The 19,470-nt window shown below is 34.1% G+C and overlaps 1 protein-coding gene across 2 annotated transcripts; it reads left to right on the top strand.

Moving 5' to 3' along the window:
• Positions 1–1,264: 1,264 nt before the first annotated feature.
• On the top strand, positions 1,265–18,674 carry LOC136822266 (DDB1- and CUL4-associated factor 5-like). 2 transcript variants are annotated; one of them, XM_067078505.1, is made up of 9 exons: positions 1,265–1,466; positions 1,748–1,894; positions 3,848–3,884; positions 4,978–5,111; positions 8,186–8,315; positions 10,278–10,491; positions 11,236–11,302; positions 15,807–15,925; positions 17,538–18,674. In XM_067078505.1, exons 1-9 carry the CDS (start codon positions 1,289–1,291, stop codon positions 18,642–18,644), a joined length of 2,133 nt encoding a protein of 710 aa, XP_066934606.1. In that variant the 5' UTR covers positions 1,265–1,288; the 3' UTR covers positions 18,645–18,674. The 2 variants fall into 2 exon arrangements, with proteins under 2 accessions (XP_066934606.1, XP_066934607.1); XM_067078506.1 differs by having other exon boundaries at positions 4,953–5,111.
• The last annotated feature ends 796 nt before the right edge of the window (positions 18,675–19,470 follow it).

Raw genomic sequence — 19,470 nt, 5'->3', positions numbered from 1 at the left:
TCTTAAATTTGACCTTCTTTATCAAAACTTGGCTCAAAAATGATTTATTTTGATGGGAAAAATTTAAGTAGGCTGAAATATCCCTGTTGATTAATAATGGAATAATGGAATAAGAGAAATAATATTTTTAATTAAATATTATTGTTTGTACAAAATTTATTATTATCCTAATTTTTCCTTAAAAATATTTTGTAATTCATGCTATTTGAGGCTATAGGGTGAAATTATTCCCTGCAAGTTTTCTGATAGGTGTTTTTACCGGTTTTTAAGGGTTTTTGAAACAATTAGGCTAAGTTTGTATCAAAATAAAATTGAAATTGGTAAAAATGATGACTCACTATAAATCGTGCAAATAAAGCAGTGCTGCAAATGACGGCCGGTGACCGGTAATTACCGGTCATTTTGTAGTTTCTACCGGTCATTCTGAGGCTCAGTTTTTCATTTTGTCCGGTTAAAATTTGAAGATTAGAGGCTTAGATAAATACTTAATAGCGCTTCTAATTAAAAGAGGAACAGTTTTCAAACTAAAATAGGTGTTTAACCAATCTAAGTCATCACATACTACAAAATTTTCTAAGATGGTTCCACCAGACCCCCTGCTCGTTACACTCGAAAAATTACCGGCCAACTGAAATTTCCTTATTTGCAGCACTGTAAAGCTCGATCAAAGTTCACCAGCTAATATCTCCAGTCCAATATCATTTTGAAACCAGCTACAACTAACTTTGCTCCCATCCAAACTTACATTTTCTGGTGGGCCAGTTGGCCCCTTCTAAATAAAGAAAAGTTTAGTTTACCTCCTTTTCATTCTACACCCATAACTTAAGTTTTTCATGGTAAGAAATCGAGTTATTTGGTAGAACAGCTATATTTTCACAAAGTTTTTATAAAAGGTGCACTAAATTCTGTAGTCAGTTCATTTGAATGTTTAAACCAATAAATACCTTTGGAAAATCAAAACCTATGGATTTTGCCAACATAGAATTTTTTGTTTACGTATGATTTTTGTGTCTCTTTGAGGACACTCTTTGTCAGTCAACTCAATCAGTCAACTAGCCTTTTATTGCTTAAAACATTTCTGATACTTTGGCACAGCAAACTCTGTAATGTGACAAAACTGTATTTTTTAAATTACATTTTTATGTTTTATTCTTCCCTGGCAGACTCCTTTATATGTTGGATCACTTTCCTAGTATCTGCTGTTGTTTTCAACCTTTACCTGTTTTTTTTTCCAACCCTAACCATCCTAATTTCTAATCTTTTTAGAATCCAATAAATAGCAATAAAAATGAATATAACAGAATATTTAATACAATCCAAATTACCAAACAAAGAAAGACTACATAAAAAATATAGTAAGAAAAGATTCGATTCATCTCACAATCTCTATCGAAGAAACATAGTATCTCATTATGCTTGTGTGAATTCGATAGCATTCTCAAAGGACGGCGAATTATTTGTATCAGGTTAGTATAATTTGAATTATTTTGGATTTCTGTTACTAGAACCATTCAAATAATATTAAATCATATTAGATATTAGATTAAGGACCTCTGCAGGCCCAAAGTTTCAAAGCCAAATACAAGATCTATGATCACTAGAAAGAAATAATGCTTTGTAATACTTCTCTTGGGTCTCTCTTGGGTCTCCGCATGTGGAAAATGCAATATGTTTTGCAACTTAAATCTGGCTGCTCACCTGTACAATTTTCTCCTAGTTTCAAGCTTTTTATCATTGTAACACTTAGGTGGGGACGATAAACGTGTATTGCTATGGAACACGAGTGATCTTTGTCAAAAAGAAAAGCCAAAACCAACCATCATGAAGAAAGAACACTATTCTAATATCTTCTCAACCGTATTCGATTGTACAGCTGAAAATGTCTTTTCGGCAGGTTCGCTCAATTTATAGCTTTCATTCTTTAAATAGGCTTCTCCAGAAAAAAAATCCGCTGTGGCCTGACTTTGTCACTGGCAATGTTGTAATCCCTTAGGATACCAGACAGTTTAGGTTTAAATTCCTTCCAAATCTTTGAGAATTTAAAATTATGTTACTTCAATGAAATTCTTTTTTTTCCAGCTATTTTTTGACATACCGGGTGTCCCAGAAAAAAGTTCCGCTCTTTGAAGTGAATTTTCTCGAGCTCTATTAAAACTTTTAAATAATGAATCTTTTTGCATTGGAAAGAGGAAGGATAAACTTAAATTTTGAGGGGTCATTTATTAAATTAAGTCAACTTGATCAAAAGTTATAGCCTAAATGCTAAAACATCACTTTTCAAAAAAGTCAAAAAAAGATGAAAAAAGAGGAGATCAAATCATCATAAAGAAAGCACTTCTTTTGCCAATTTATTTACGCTCAAAGTTTTTTCCATGCAGTTCTTTAACCTTTACCACGCCTTCTCTTTGGGAACTTCACCCCGTGCACGCCTTGTCTTTTTGGGAAAAATGACAGTTTTACACTTTCCGTAATAACTTTTGATCTACTTAACCGATTCAAAAAAATAAGCCTATTCTGGAAAGCCCAACTATTCTGCTTTCCAAAAATGTTAAAATAAAGGATTTTCCTTTATCAATGGTGACACAGTAGTATTCTGCCTTAGAGTTAAAAAAAAATTCAAAACGCAATTTGTCATATTTTTCAAAAATTTTTTTACCATAATTTTCTGGCTCATTGTTTCCACCATTATAACTACAACTGCTAGCCAAAAAATCACAATCAAACCTTTACTAGAAAAGGCACAATTCATTTTTAGAAAACCTTGGTTTTCGAGAAAATTTCCACGTAAATCAGAGGCACGTAAGGCAGAGGCCCCTTGAGGTAACTTTTATGGGAAATATCACTAAAAACAGCTAAAAATGACTTTCCTATCATCAACCAGCATGAAAGCAATAAAAATAACATAATATATACACTTTGAAACTCTTTGTAGCCTTATCAGAAGCCTTAGCTTGGGTTTCGGTGACGGTCGATGACGGCCGACAAGCCTCCAGTCCTCACCCTTAATGTACCGTCATACTAAAGAATAAGGAGGCAGAAACTTACCTCAAACACTGACTAAACTACATACAAGTAATACATAACATTTCCAAGCAATAAAACAAACCATTTTCCACTAAATAAACATAAAAAGTTAGTTACAGCAGTCAATGAGCTCATAATTTCCAAAAGAATATTCTGCCTGATTTTCCAGTTTGTTTTGACAGTTAAAATCGAAAGTAGGTGGTTTCAAACTATTGAAAATAGTTTGTTTACATTTTCTCTTTGTCATATAAGACATTTCCCAGGATTTAAAGGCGTCTTTAAGGCGGTAGGGCGGCTTTTCTTAAAACCGCACGAAAAACGTATATTTACGGCTTCGGCTATAGCTTAAAACGTAAATTTACGGCTTCGGCGTGGTAAAGGTTAAGGTGTCTTTATTTTATTGTTAATTCCTTTTCTTTTCTTTGTCTAATTTAACGAGCTCCCATGGGCATAATCAAGGGGCACGATGCTTTTTCGAGCTCCAAACATTCATCAAAATCTTACCAAGAGTTTCCAAAGCTTTTTGTGTCTTTGTCTCACAATGAATTTAATCCCCTCTTTTTTCGTCTTTTTTTGACTTTTTTGAAAAGTGATGTTTTAGCATTTAGGCTATAACTTTTGATCAAGTTGACTTAATTTAATAAATGACCCCTCAAAATTTAAGTTTATCCTTCCTCTTTCCAATGCAAAAAGATTCATTATTTAAAAGTTCATAGAACTCGAGAAAATTCACTTCAAAGAGCGGAACTTTTTTCTGGGACACCCGGTATTTTTGTATTGATTTCGAGAAAAACATTCACTAAATTTCTTCTTTCTTGTTTAGGTAATGATCAAAAAATCATACAACACAATATTGAGAGGTAATTGCCAGGGTGCGTCCATATTAGGTTCTTTTTGAACTCTCAAAATAAAAATGATGAAATGCACTGCTTGATCATTGTCAGAATTATTCTACTTTTTTTTCTGAAGCACTTTCAATGTAATTTTGGCAAACGATATCCTCCAGGATGCAAGTCGATTTTTTCAATCTGCGGACCTAGAAGGGGGTTTGGTTAGGGTTGTAGCTTGAGAGTCACAATATAAGGGGCACTCTTACCTCGTGATTTAACTTAAGGATCCCGGTAGGGGCACCAGTAGGGTTGGGAGCTATTTTAATTCTGATAATTTCACGCTAAAAGTAATTGTGAATGACCATATTCTGCTGTGTCTCGGTGGTGCAACCGGTTAGGCATTGTAAACCAAGGTATCTTGCATTTGGTGGTTCGAGCCGGGGTAGAAGACTTATTTCACCGGTACAGTTAAATTTTAGAAAAATACATAGAATTTAACAGTTAGAAATACTTGAGAAAGTCAGAATATTAGGGTACAAGATAGGAAAGTAGAAAATAGGGAAAAATAAGAGACCATGCATCCTGGAGAATGATATCGTTTGCCAACCAATTAAAGCATCATTGAAAAGTACAGTTACTGCCTCCTCTTCATTCGAATATATCAGAGGCTAAAAAGTTGCAATAAGAATAAAATAAAGGTACTAAAAATATTTTAATTTGGGGTTAAAGTAGCCTGGAGATCCATGCTATGATTTCTTATTCTATATACTGATGGCGAAATATATAGCATGGTATGGGCTGAGAGTTTGAATTTCCTAAAAACGGTTGAAAACATAGCCAATCAAGTTTTGTTATTCTTTTTATACTGGTCACACTTTCTTAGAGAAAGCGCAAGTTTCGAAATTTGGTTTTTATTTTAGTAAGTGAGGACAGCGCTAAATTCGAATTTCCCACTGTAAATCTTTTGAGGCAGAAATCTGCCTCACAGGTCATACCCGTCCTGTATACATCAGATTATAAAAATACAGGACGGGTCTCCTGTCTAGGGTTAAAGCTCTTATTACCAACATCTTAACCCATATTTTTAACTCGGTTTAGTTTGTTACGACTTTTACTCTGTTAGACGTGAAGCAGTTGGTTATTTCTTCTTTGACGATTCGATATACGCCGTAGATTCACCACCAGATAATCCAAAATTGTTGGTAGCTTCTGGTGAAGATGGCACCGTCCAAGTCGTTGATGTTCGATCGCCTCTTGGTAAGCCTCCCGAATGTTTCATTTTTTCTGTTGTCGATTATTAAAGGGACAAAAGCAGTAAGATGTAAATATTGCGCGAACCATGTGTCATTAAAGAAAACAATTGAAATCACGTGTCCAAAACAAACTTGTAGGACAATTGAAACAATCAAAATTAGCCATATTTGTTTTTGGACCTACCCCGGTGGGGTGGAGGTCCTATAAATTAACCTTTGTCCGTTCGTTCGTCCGTTCGTCCGTTCGTCCGTTCGCTCGTTCGTTATTAGCTTTCCTCGTGATTGGCTCATTATTTTTTCTTTTGCACAAAGATGTGTAACTATAAACCCTCGAATGTGACGGAGCACGATTTTCGAAAAAAAAATTTTTTAGGCAAATTTGGGCCAAAAAACGGCTAAAAAACGGGTTTTTTGGACTTTGTGAAAATTTGGATCATTGACTTTTTCTGATTTTTTGCATGAAAGTAGGGTACCATCATAGGTAAAAGATGGCTCAGGCAGATTTTTTCAAAAAAAATTTTGTTGGCTCAAAAAACGCATGTTTATCTATAAGAATCACTATTAATAAGCATACATCAATGTTCTTAGTTAAATTACTCAATTTTTTTATGAGATAGATGTTTTTTTTGCTCATGAGGGTTTACTTTTGAAGAACGTGTGTGTTTAGACATGAAATTTTGGTTTCTTGGCGTGTTTTTATAGTAAAACTGGCCAAATTCGATATTTATTTATAAGCACATTATCAATTACTTAGGTATTAGCTTTTCTCGAGATTGGCTGTTGGATTCTTTATGATTTTTTGCACAAAGATGCATAACTATAAACCCTCGAATGTGACTGAGCCCGACTTTCGAAAAAAAAGTTTTTTTGGCAAATTTGGGCCAAAAAACGGCTATAAAACAGGTTTTTTGGACTTTGTGAAAAATTGGATCATTAACTTTTTCTGATTTTTTGCATGAAAGTAGGGTTCCATCATAGGTAAAAGATGGCTCAAGCAGATTTTTTCAAAAAAATTTTGTTGGCTCAAAAAACGCATGTTTATCTATAAGAATCACTATTAATAAGCATACATCAATGTTCTTAGCCAAATTACTCAATTTTTTGATGAGATAGATGTTTTTTTTGCTCACAAAGTCTTAAATATGAAAGTATATTTCAAGAGCATGAAATTTTGGTTTCTAAACGTTTTTTTTATAAGAAACAAATGACTAATTTTAATAGATCGTCACTATTTGTGTTCTGAATGATTGTTTAATGGTCACGCTCACGTAGATATCAATTATATATGTGTTAAAATGCGTAACCTGGTAGGTCCATAAAAGTATCACTTGTTATTTTTTATTTTACATGTGACATTTTTTTTGATTTTGTATCCTGCTGCATACGCTTTGTTTACAAATTCGTCAGTACTTTTATGTGCCTTTAGGATCTAATGATTGAGTCAACGTTATTGTTGCCATTGGAAATTTGAGAATATCCAGATTTATTATTTTGTTATCAACAGACGACGAACGACCTCCAGAATCCAAGCAAATAACATTTTACTTCTATTGATAACGAAAATAATAGACAACTTTGTGTATGTTTATGTGTTACGCTTGAAAATCTGGATATGTATCGTTAACTCGGATATTTTAAGCAGATATTCAACTCCCATGATCGAACGTTCGACCTTTTTTATTAATAATTTTCTTAATTACTTTAACTCTTTCGAGACTGGTCCAGCTAAAATCATACCTGTGGGCATGATGACTTCAAAATGCGATTGCGCGCGAATTACGCTTCGTTACGCTTGCTGTAAAAGCTCAAATGAAAGCCCTTGAATCGGCCAATCAGATGGCTTGATTTCCAAAGCCGTACAAAGTCTAGATTTTTTTCTTCACAGGCTAGAGTATCGTTGGTTTTTCTAACCTATAAATCACAGGCTAGAATATCAACAAACTTTGAAAAAAAACAAAATGGCGTCTCGTGCAAAGCCTGTGATCAAAAAGAGCTACGGCCTTCATTTTTTCTTCTTCTTCTTGCCAAATTAATTTTGAACAACTTTGTAGGCTACAAAATATACACAAACCTTACACAATTCCCTGGAAATAGGAAAATAAATCAAAATTTTCGCAATTTTCGAAAAATTTCGCTACTTTGGCCGCCATTATGGATTTCCACCATTTTGAAAAAAAAAAGCAAAAAAATTTTTTTTTTAATTTCTAAATCTTTGAAGTCTTGCTGTTCTTTTGAGGGGTGAATGATATGATGAAAACGTCTCAATCCCAAGATATAGCATTTTTAAAAAGGTATATGAAAAACAGCGAAAATAGGGCAGTCTCGAAAGAGCTCTGCACATACCCAATTTTTCGATTTTACACCAACTTAAATGGCCATTTCTGCATTTTAAAAAGATTAATGTATAACATTTTTTATATGTCCTGTTAAACCTACCTTTTAGAATTTAAAAATCGAAAAATTGAAATGAAAAATTAAATGAAGAAGAAAACGAGTTTTTCAAAGAAAAGTATTTCACTTTTCAAAGCCCTAATCTCGGTAAAAATCAAACATTTTGGAATTTTTTTTGGTTCAGGTGATGTATCTATTCATTATCTAAAAATATAATCTCGGAAAATTTTTGTGAAAGTATCTTTCCTTTTAAATACATGCCACACTTATTCCTTAAATTACTCATGGTGTAATTACTTAAATTCATTTTTTCAAAAGCAGTTTGTTCTTAAACATGTCAAAGAAGCGAAAACATAAGGTTTTATCTTCAAATTCTGAAATTGATTTTTCACTATGACCAGAGCCCTTAAGTCATAAAATTCGTTCATGAAATCGAAAATAGATTTATTTTAATGAATTTCTTTGATAACAACAAGAGCAACAAAAAAACTCAAACTTTGAAAGCAAAATTTGAAAAAAAATTCTACCGTGCTATAATAGCCGTGGTATATCAGGAATTATTTAATGACTGTTTTTGTCTACAGGTATATAATAATATCGATTATTTCCCATCGTTTAAAAGTCATCAAACCATTCTAGTGTTTGAGCGTCAATGAATAAGCTATTGCCTTTACTTCATTATTTTAGAACGGACCAAATTAGCTGCATCAAGTGGTAGCTATCATAGTGCTGTTTTTCATCCAATCAATTCACAATACATTGCAACCGCTAATTCATTACATGGTGTTTCACTTTGGGATATTCGCAAACCTCTCAAGTAAGTTTATAATTAATTTTTATTTAGTTATTTTACCAAGCTAGGTTGAAGCTCATATTTGCTGTACATCGGAGATGCTGATGTTGATGTTGGCCTGTTTTCAGAAAAAGGGCTACCTTCGATTTTTAATACAGCCTTAAAGCGACCAAGCATCTTATCGCCAGACTTCTTGAAAGAAAAATGATGAGGTGATTTTAGTAGCTGTCATTAGACTCAAGCCTGTACCTGTACGCCTTTGTACGATGTTTAGCGGATAGTCAACTAACTTAGTTAACCTTCACTCTAAAATATCAGACTAACATGTAAACACACTTAAAGTTCCGTTAATGAAATAATCATCAAACTCAAAGTTAGATTACAAAAATGCTAGCGCGGCGAGCTCCAAGCAATCTTGCTCTTCGAAGTAAAATGAATCGCTTAATTGGCGGATAGACAAACACGTATACAACAACATTTACTGTAATCCCAATCATATGAAATAAGTTCGTCACCACAAGTTTCGTCCCGGAGTTCGCTGGTTTGCCTTGTAAGTTGGATAAGAAAATAACGAGAGCTGGTAAAACTGAGAAAATGAGAAAGGATGCCAAGAGTAGTGTGGGTAGCAGTAAAAATTTTCTGCGGCCGGATTGTAATTGTATTTGGCTTGTCGAAGGTGGAGCTGGCGGTCGCCGATGAGAGTATTTCCAATGTATGTATATGTGAAGACAAAATGAACTAACCACCACTAACATGACAAGGAATGGCCACAAATATAAAGCTAACACAGCTCTCATTTCTTCCATTGTCTTGATTTTAACAGCGGCAATAATATATGCCAACACGCAAAGTCCTGCTAGAATCCCGTTTGATTTACGAGCTTTTTGTGCAGGGTATAGCAGGGGGTATCGCATATGAAAAAAGATTTCCAGAAATCGATCCATTGTGATAACAAACTTTATCAGACCCAAAAACATGAGTAGGCCAAGCTGACCGGATAGCAAGAAAACGACTCTGGTGCGTTCATCAACAAGATCGTTCGCCTCGATGATTCCATACAGAACGCGATGTAGGGAATAACCAAGTTCTGCGCAGCTGAATGATAAGATATACCAGAATTGTGGTCTCATCTGCGATTACCCTGACTTTGAAAAGGAAATATATACCAATACAATGAGCCAGAGCTGGTAAAACGTATACAACCAGTATCAGGTGTATCATCTTAAATGATATTTGTCCACTTGCAGGGAATAAGGGTTAAGAGTTTGGGAGTTGTCCTTTTATGAGAGAATATTTTAATTACGTTTCAGGAAGACGATTAAATGGTAAGATTGAAGAAATTTTTTCCGAAAAATCCAGTATTTTCGTCAAAGAGTCGATAACCTATACAATAAACTTTTAATTTTTATTTCCATTTTGATATAAAAAGACCACTTTATCAGTCTTTGTCCCATACTTCTACTTTCCGATTTTTGGAAGGTGTATTGTTTCGTTTCTTCACCCCCACGTTGTGTCATTTCATAAGAAAACTAATAAAATATATCGGAAATTAGGTGATACTTTAAACTTTAGAAGGATCTTTTTGTAGGTCTTTTAAAGCAAAATCGGTTGGGCCTTTAAATTTAAGTCTAGAATCAAAACTTAAGTAACTGATTTTTCTTGCATTTTCTAGTCAAGGTTTTTTTTTGGGTTATATTCCACCATTTTGCTGTGCCCTTTCAAAATTTGAAACCTTTTACAGTATCTACAGACAAGTTCTGAAATTTAGAGGACACCTATATATTTTCAAGTTGTCCAAGAATTGATGTCAAAAAGTAATTATATTATCCTCCTCGACTTCCCCTGCGGCGCTATTTTGATTTCCATTTACCGTTTAAAGTTTTGGAAGCTGAAAATTGAGGTGTACTCTCTAAACTGCTCTGCATATTATGCAGGCTTTTAACATTTCAACAACCGATATTTTATCACTTTCGTTTAATTTTTCAGAATTCTCAAGAAAGTGTCAACGGGAAGTGGTATGTCAGTACGTTTCAACATCCTCGGAACACGTCTACTGGCTTTGTACCGGAAGGGAGGGCCGGTCGTTTACAAATTGGATGGGAGCAATTGTGAAAAGGAGATATCGCATCGAATGAACCACGAAAAATATCAAAATTATTGTACAATGAAGAGTGCTTGCTTTGCTGGCGATAAAGATGAGGTACCCCTACTCAATCTTTTTGAAGTGTTTCCTTGCGTTTTAAACTTGATGAAAAATAGTCTGATTAAAGTATCTCACTTGAATACGAGAAACAAAATTATTTTTCCGTTTTGACCTAAGAGATAATCCTGGTCCCGTTTAAGTCAATAAATGAAAGAAATAAAGCATTAAAAAACATTTACGCCTGAAAATCACGAAAATAAAAATACGGCATAGCCTCAGTCAAAGCTGACTATTATTTGCATTATAGTTTATATACACGCTTTTTTATGATGATGGATATTCTTAAAATCATCAAAAAAATGAAAATCATCCTAATATATTCTTACAACATTCTTAGGTTAGGATCCTAATTCAGATTAGACTTAACATTTAGTACATATGTCTCAACAAAGAAATATAAGAGTAGGTCTCAAAATGGCATTTTTTTTAAAGGAGAGAGGCTTTACCTGGGGGTAATTGGCAATTTATAATTTAAAATGCTCTAAAAATGGTATTCTTAGCTTCAGTTGCCAAATTCCATGATATTCTTAGCATATTCTTAATTTTTTGGCCAATTTCATCATGAAAACGTGTAGGTGCTGGTAGTTGTATGAGAACATGACTATTTAGGGGGAAATACTTTCCGTAATTTGTGAACTTTTTGCATATTTTTATCACACCTTTTTCATCAATTCTTGCATATGACACGGGAAACTGCTAATCTTTAATTTTCTATTCATAATTTCTTCCTTTATTTCTTAGTACGTTGTATCAGGGTCAGACGATTTCAATATTTACGTTTGGAAGATTCCAGACTTACTCGATGAACGTAAGTTAATACACACTTTAAGGGGAGTTTCTAATAGTCGACCGGAAATGATGTCCACGACCGGCGACCACGACCAGCGACCAGAAAAATTTGGGTTATCGAGTTTTTCCCTTTCTCCAACGTAGAGTGTCTCTCCTAACCATTTAAATATATATCATATTGAAGAGTGAGCTCACCCCTGGTTTTACGCTCATCTATTTAAAGCCACGTGCCAAATACGTAAAACAACCATTTCGACGCCGTTGGAGCTTGATTATGGTGTCGATTTCTATCCTTTTGTATTATCAGCATCAAAATAATTAGTGGCACAAACTTTTTTGAAATAGGTTTGAGAAGCTTTTCTATTTTATCATGACATTATTATTTCTGTCGAAATTAGTCATTTTGTCAGCATAAAGACAATAGAATAATTTATTGGATTCGTATCTCTAAAACTGGCCAATTTTTTCCTACTGACAAGTTCTATCTATTCATACTAAAGGCATCTCATTAAGTATAGTTAAAATATTCGGTGTAACAAAACTTACAAACATCATACTTAATGACCCTGTCAATATTTTTGTCAAATAGTGTCACTTTGTCAAGAAAATGACCGGTTACTTCAAAGGTCACTTTTTAGTATTCTGAGGACTTGATTTAAACATTCTCTACGGTGGAGAGAGCAGATAAACTCGATAATCCAAATTTATCTGGTCGCCGGTCGTGGTCGCCATTTCTGGTCGACGTTTAGAAACTCCCCACTTTAAGCTTGATACTCAAGTATTGAAAAAAGTGGCGTTTAACACTAGTCGCACACGTCTAATTTTTAGTCGCAGGCGTTTAATGTTAGACGCACATATAAAAAAAAAAGTTGATGTGTGTGACCAAGGTTCAAAGACACCGCATTGTTAAACAAGATTTTTTCACAAAGTACGTGCGTTTAAAATATTAAACACCTGCATCTAATATTAGACGCGTGCGACTAATGTGTGTACTCACTATAGTTTGTGTGGCTTTTTGTTGCTTTGTGGTTTTAGTTTTTAGTTTTAAACGTGTGCGACTAGTGTTAAACGCCACTTTTTTCAACAAGTGAGTACCAAGCTTTAATGGCTTCACTTTCCAGATTTGATATAATCATTGAAATAGTATTAAAGCGTACGACAGAACACAATAAGCCACATACTGTAGCCCATGAACTAGTTTTTGTGAAACTGATGCAAATGAGTAGAGTAACAAATTCGTCTATGATCTCACTTATTAGTAAATAAAACATTTACTTACTTTATAGCTTTTACTTGTAATATTAATTACCCTGGAGGTAGAAAAGTTCAAATTTTTTATGTAAATTAAGATCTGGGTTGGTGATTATAATAAAGCATACCTTTTTAAAATATTCTCTTTTTGAATTTTTCTCAAGTAAAGATCATTAAAGGAAAAAAGATTTTTTAACTAAAGATGCTATGGTTTTTATCAACATTATATGAGTTGCTTCTGGAAACTAATGATAATGAAATATGAATAATCCTGACTGAGTGACAGCAAGCCTTGAAGTAGTTAGCAGCATAGTATGGGTGGCCAGAGTCTTTAATTTGGAATAAGAAGCAGAAATTTGATATTTCCTTGATGTTACAGATTTGTGATGGCAGCTCAACAAGAATTTTTCTGTCTTTACCTTGTCATATTAATGGCTTATAGTACAGAATTCATATCAACGCAAACTTTGAGACCTGGAAACGAGCCAATGATTATTATAGGTCTTTATCACGAATGTCCATCAGATGGTGGCAAAAATGAAACTGATTCTAGATTGTGTCAATCTTCTGTCGACTTTGCGTACGAACGTAAAAAAACGAAATGGTTGGAATTCTTAAAGCTTAGAGAGTTTGACCGTATCGATAGTTTATTGTCAATGGACGATTTTGAATACCAGAGAATACATTTCTGTGGATTTCGAGGAGTATTGGATATCGTCATCAACATGAAATTAAATCGAAGTTATTTTCTGTCCAACAAATCACAACACATTCCCAAATGGAATGAGAGAAAAATAGAATCCTGGGAATACGCAAATCGTATCATACTTGTAATTGTACACGCTCCAAACGAATTTGAAAAGATTTTAAAAGAAATATTTTACGGTGAAGACTTTGTTGTGTGGTTTGTTAGGAGAAACGAAGGAATAAGTGAAACTCTAACAGGTCGAAATCTTCAAGCTATCAATAACGTTTTTTACTATAATGCTGCTCTACTTTTAAAGCAAGCACGAAAGATTAAATATTTTGCAGTCATCTATATCGAATCTGGCTCGCCATCTTATCGTCTGGACTTTGAACTTTTCAAGAATTTATTGATTGAAGATGCTAAAAGATTTCAAAGATGTCCAAAGTTTTTTACTTTTAACCGTAATGCTATGAATAGAATGTTTATAAAAATATTCGAATCTATTCTAAGGGAGAACCTAACTACTCTCATTGTCATCGGTGAATCGACTTACGCAGATTTCCTCGAAAAATATGAGCAATTTTATAAATACAAGTACACTATTAAACAACGACCTCGCAAGATTGATATCATGCTCTTGGATTTTTTAAAACCGCCTAAGTATACTGGAAACCACGATCTAGATGACATGGCAAATATTTATAGTTTTCGAAAGATGAACTCTAATGATAAAACATTTGATGAATTTATAAAGAATCATAAAACTGTGCTCAACCAAAAGCAGATAGAGACTACTTATAATTGCGTAACTGCGTTTAACAGTCACATATCCAGTTCTCTACAAATCATCCAATTCTACAATAAATATTTAAATTTATTTCAATACATGAATTTCCGGAAATTCAAGAAAGCTTTGATTACAAGATCCAATAATGGTAATGATCTACGAAATGTTCATTTACTTGCCCTTAAATACAATAACGATAAATCGAGAACACATTATTATAAATTTGTCGGAGCAAATTCACCTGCATTAAGAAGTCGCGAAGATAAATTAAATCAATTTTGTCCCGTGATTCTTTGTAAAAAGGGACGCGAAAACTATTTTGGACAGCTCCGTCAGAAGAAATTTTTGTTTTGGAATAATGACTCCTTGGGATGGAGCTGTAGAAAATGTGCTCCTCGATATTATCAACCAAATGACACCATCGGTTTCAAATCCTGCTCAATATGTCCACGCTTGACACTTCCGACCAAAGAACATGATGCTTGCTATGACCCGTATCTCAATAAATTTGTCAATGTTGAAAATAATCGTGGTTTAGGGATTGCCTTTGCATTTTGTGCAGTTGGTATTTTCTTTTGTTGTCTCACCTTTTTTGTGTTTATTAGAAAGAGAAGAACGCCCGTAGTACGTGGATCAAACCTTCCTATAGTAATGACTCACATTTTTAGCATGCTTTGTCTATTCACTTCAATCTCGTTTATAATCTTACCACAAACCAGCTACGAGATCTGTTTTGCCGATTTGATTTTAACTTCATTTCTAATGTTCAATCCTTACACGTTAATCTTGGTGAAATGTCAAAGCCTGCTGTTAGCGTTCAATTCCAAGTTGCGCTTATCTAAAGGTGATAAACGCAAAACGTTTGTCAGTCAAATCTTTCTGGTGACACTGTTGGTTTTGATCAATATCGGTACACTATTACTAAGCATCCGTTCTCAACCTATAAAACTCCAAATGGAGTCAAATGACATCGAGTTTACCAGAACATTCAGATGTAATACAAACAAACACATGACACTCCAAATTGTTTCGATTATCTTGCTACTCCTTGTCTCAACTATCCAAGCTTATCGTGGTCGTAATCTTCCTGGGCCTTTTAATGAAGCAATGCCAATCATTTATTCATCATTCACAAGTATTGTCACATACCTGACATATTTTCCTTTTCAGTTTTTCCAAAAAGATGAAGACATAAAAATCGTAGCTCGTATACTCACTATAGCAGTGGCTAATTTGTTGTTTCTGGTGATTTTCTATGGTAGGAAATTGTACATAATTTTGCTAAGACCGAAGGAAAACACGAGGGAATACTTACAGCAAGAAATGCTGGTTATTTCAAGAGATCGAGTGAATACTCAGATGAAATAAATCTCCGTTTGGCGTGTTTGGGTTAATCTTGTCTTGTATTTTTTTTCTGATAAAAAGAAAACCAATTGTTTCGTATTGAAAAATCTAAAATCCTTTGAATCCTTTCTCATTCATTCCCATTTGAGATCTTTCAGGGTGGTCTAGTGACACATTGTGAGAGATTGTGACACAGTTTCAAACATTTGGAAACGGTGAATGCTTATAAAGTTCAATGTAACTTCAATGATACTGTACTAGCGGGAATTAACAGTCTAAATTTTCAGGTTATACCGCACTGATTCCAACTAATACACTTTCATAAAACGAGTTCGTAAAAATGAAATTATCTTATATTTCCTCAGTCGTCTAAAATATTATTTAACATTACTCATCTTTTTTTACCTTCCAGCTTCTCCATTTCTTCACTTCATTTCATTTCATTTTGTTTAGGTTGTAAATTGAACTCTCCACACTTCATACTTGAAGGACATCGCTCGATAGTCAATCAAGTTCGATACAACTCGCATTTAAATCTTCTCGCAAGTGCTGGTGTCGAAAAATGCATCAAGGTTAGCATGTACTCGTTTGTATTTCCTTTTTGGACCTACCCCAATGGGGTGGAGGTCCTATAAATTAACCTTTGTCCGTTCGTTCGTTCGTTTGTTATTAGCTTTCCTCGTGATTGTCTCATTAGTTTTTTCTGATTTTTTGCGCAAAGATGTGTAACTATAAACCCTCGAATGTGACGGAGCCCGATTTTCGAAAAAAAGATTTTTGGGCAAATTTGGGCCAAAAAACGGCTAAAAAACGGGATTTTTGGACTTGATGAAAAATTGGATCATTAACTTTTTCTGATTTTTTGCATGAAAGTAGGGTACCATCATAGATAAAAGATGGGTCAAGCTGATTTTTTCAAAAAAATTTTGTTGGCTCAAAAAACGCATGTTTATCTATAAGAATTACTATTAATAAGCATACATCAATGTTCTTAGTTAAATTACTCAATTTTTTTATGAGATAGATGTTTTTTTTGCTCATGAGGGCTTACTTTTGATGAATGTGTGTGTTTTGACATGAAATTTTGGTTGCTTGGCGTGTTTTTATAGAAAAACTGGCCAAATTCGATATTTATTTATAAGCACATTATCAATTGCTTAGGTATTAGTTTTTCTCGAGATTGGCTTTTGATTCTTTATGATTTTTTGCACAAAGATGCATAAATATAAACCCTCGAATGTGACGGAGTCCGACTTTCAAATAAAAATGTTTTTGGGCAAATTTGGGCCAAAAAACGGCTAAAAAACGGGTTTTTAGACTTCAAAAAAATTTTGTTGGCTCAAAAAACGCATGTTTATCTATAAGAATTACTATTAAATTACTCAATTTTTTGATGAGATAGAGCATGAAATTTTGGTTTCTAAACGTTTTTTTATAAGAAACAAACGACTAATTTTAATAGATCGTCACTATATGTGTTCTGAATGATTGTTTAATGGTCACGCTCACGTAGATATAAATTATATATGTGTTAAATGCATAACCAGGTAGGTCCATAAAAGTATCACTTGTTATTTGTTTATTTATCAAAGACTTAGAAAATTATGTTCTAAATCAACAAAAATTCACAGCTACCAACGGCTGGTTTTTCGATTGGCACAAGCTTTCAAATAGAGCTAGGCGACGTGATAAGTGACCTCTCTTCGATAGCAGATTTTTGAATGCCGTGCCTTATATTAGGTCTAACCTTTATAATGCACAATCTTTTTTAAAGAAATCATTGTCCTGACATTTTTATTACCAACTATATTACACATGTTATTTATAGTCAATGCCATATTAAAACATGAAATTTCCATTTAATAACTAAACAAAATGTGAAGATACTATAATTGATCCAATCGACCAGGCACTTTGTCAAAATTAAAAACGAAAACTATAGCCCTTATAGCGGAGTTTTTTATTTTTCTAAAAAAGCGATGCATTGTGGGATTGTTTCGAGTGTATATTACAATAGAAATCACTTAGGAATTCCTCGAGGGAATTTTATTGTAATACACTCGAAACAATCCCTCAATGCATCGCTTTTTTAGAAAAATCAAAAACTCCGATAAGGTCTATTCGTTGAATATTCATTGATTATAAAAATTTTACTGTACCGTTCCTCTTAATTCACATTTGCAGCTCTGGAGTTGTTTCCCCTTACGTGATGGTGAAGGTGACCTTACAAATGACACTCATTACACGCAACGCAGGAAATACACACACGAGCAGTACATGGAAATGACTTCTACAACACCACGTATGTCACACAACTACGATGACGAATCTGTTGAAGAGGATCCTCGAATGATCGCTCTCTTCGATTCCTTAATCGAACGAACTCACAACGATTGGGCGTCCTCAGATAGTGACGAGGGTGGAGGGGCAGACGCCCCTGATGAGAGTATGAATAATACGCGTATGCAACGTATATTGAGTTTACTCTTAGATGCATATGCAGAAGTAGATAATAATTCATCTTCTTCGTCTTCTTCCTCAAGTGAAGAAGAGGATCAAAGAAATGAACAAGCAAATGAACAAACACAACAAACTTTCGGTGTCAGTATTAATGAATTAAGAAGACTTTTTCGTAGTAATGATCATACTGTTGACTCCGAACTTCAAGACGAAGAACGTGGTACGACGAATGATGATTTATCAACGAGTAGAGAATCGGAAATTAATTTACAATTGAGCGAACGAAAAACTGATGAAGAGAATAAAATTGAACATGAAACTTCAGAGCGCTGTGAAAAACTGGATATTGAAAATAAGCAAACTGATTCAAAATTTGACGGTGATTTAGATACGCAGAAAGAAAAAGGGAATGATAAAAATGAGAACGAAACTGTATTTACTATTAAAGACTGCGCACACGGGTCAGTGGTTGATACAAGTTCGATGACCACGCATTCTTGTGATTCGGAAAATAATCTTGTAAAACAAAATTCTGATTTGTCTTGCACGATGATAGCATGTTCGAGCTCTATAACGGAAAGAACAAGACTTTGCGAGATTAATATATCAAAGACCGAACCAATTAAACTTGCGAACAATCTTGAATTGCCTGGACCAAGTTCTTCTAGTTCTTCTACGCATTCTATCGGGACACTTTTATCGGAAGATCGAAGTATCGAACCAAATACCACTTCAATTGAATTTGAAAGTGATGAAAATGTGAAAAAGTGTTCTTCAAAAGCTGGATTTAACAAATCCTCGAGTCGTGCTAAAAGAAACTATCGGAAATGATTTTAAAGAAAAAGATGAGCAAAAAGAAAACGCTCGCAAGTTTATTTCTCTGAGCTCAAAAATGTTCCATGAAGGCTGAGAATATAGCCTGGAAGCCACTTAACCCCTCCTAGGTAGAAAAACCCACAGATATCTGTAAAGCCCGAAGGGCTAGATAGGCAACTTTAAACTTTCTCCAGCAAAAAAAAGTGAAGCAAAAATTTGACTTATTAAATTTCGTGCCGATGGATAGGATCTAGCATTTTAATTGTTTTCGGAGCGTGAGATCAAAAAAAGTGGGCGGCAAACGCTATTTCACACCTCTCAAACCGGTGCATATTTTAGTCACGTGACTTTGGTAGGAAATCCTTCCAAACCTAGGCTTCACTTTTCGATAAAAGCTGCAAATCTAGCCCTTCGGGCTTTACAGATACTTTAATCGTAGAAATTTTAGCGAGACTAATTTTAGCGTTTTAGCGAGTTTTCCCTATTTTCGCTAAAATAAATCTCGCTAAAACGCACCGAATTTACGGATCGCTAAAATTTATCCGCGCGAAATTTTTCGAAAAGCTGATTCGCTAAAATAAATCCAGTATGGTTTTTCTTTCATTTTTTATCATTTTGTTATCATTTTCATATTTTTTTCAAAAACTAGTAATATGAGCGTAAATTTCCAAGTTTTTCTGTTCTTAGTCAAGAATTGTGTTACAAAGACATGTGACTATATTGATTTTTGTATTAAAACACATTATTTTTTCCTCAAAATCATTGCCCTCGCTAAAATTAATCCACGCGAAATTTTTGTCAGACGAGTATTCGCTAAAATTTATCCACGCGAAATTTTTTG

The sequence above is a fragment of the Clytia hemisphaerica genome, unplaced genomic scaffold (assembly GCF_902728285.1).
Source record: "Clytia hemisphaerica strain Z4C2 unplaced genomic scaffold, Clytia hemisphaerica genome assembly, whole genome shotgun sequence".
Classification (NCBI taxonomy): domain Eukaryota; kingdom Metazoa; phylum Cnidaria; class Hydrozoa; order Leptothecata; family Clytiidae; genus Clytia; species Clytia hemisphaerica.
This window is presented reverse-complemented; position numbering and strand designations above follow the sequence as displayed.

Excerpts from the sequence above, each read along its gene's own strand:
- LOC136822266 (XM_067078505.1), top strand. The coding sequence starts at position 1,289 with ATGAATATAACAGAATATTTAATACAATCCAAATTACCAAACAAAGAA. Across the intron at positions 1,895-3,847 it reads TGAAAATGTCTTTTCGGCAG|GTAATGATCAAAAAATCATA; the intron begins GTTCGCTCAATT and ends TTTCTTGTTTAG. Across the intron at positions 10,492-11,235 it reads TTGCTGGCGATAAAGATGAG|TACGTTGTATCAGGGTCAGA; the intron begins GTACCCCTACTC and ends TTTATTTCTTAG.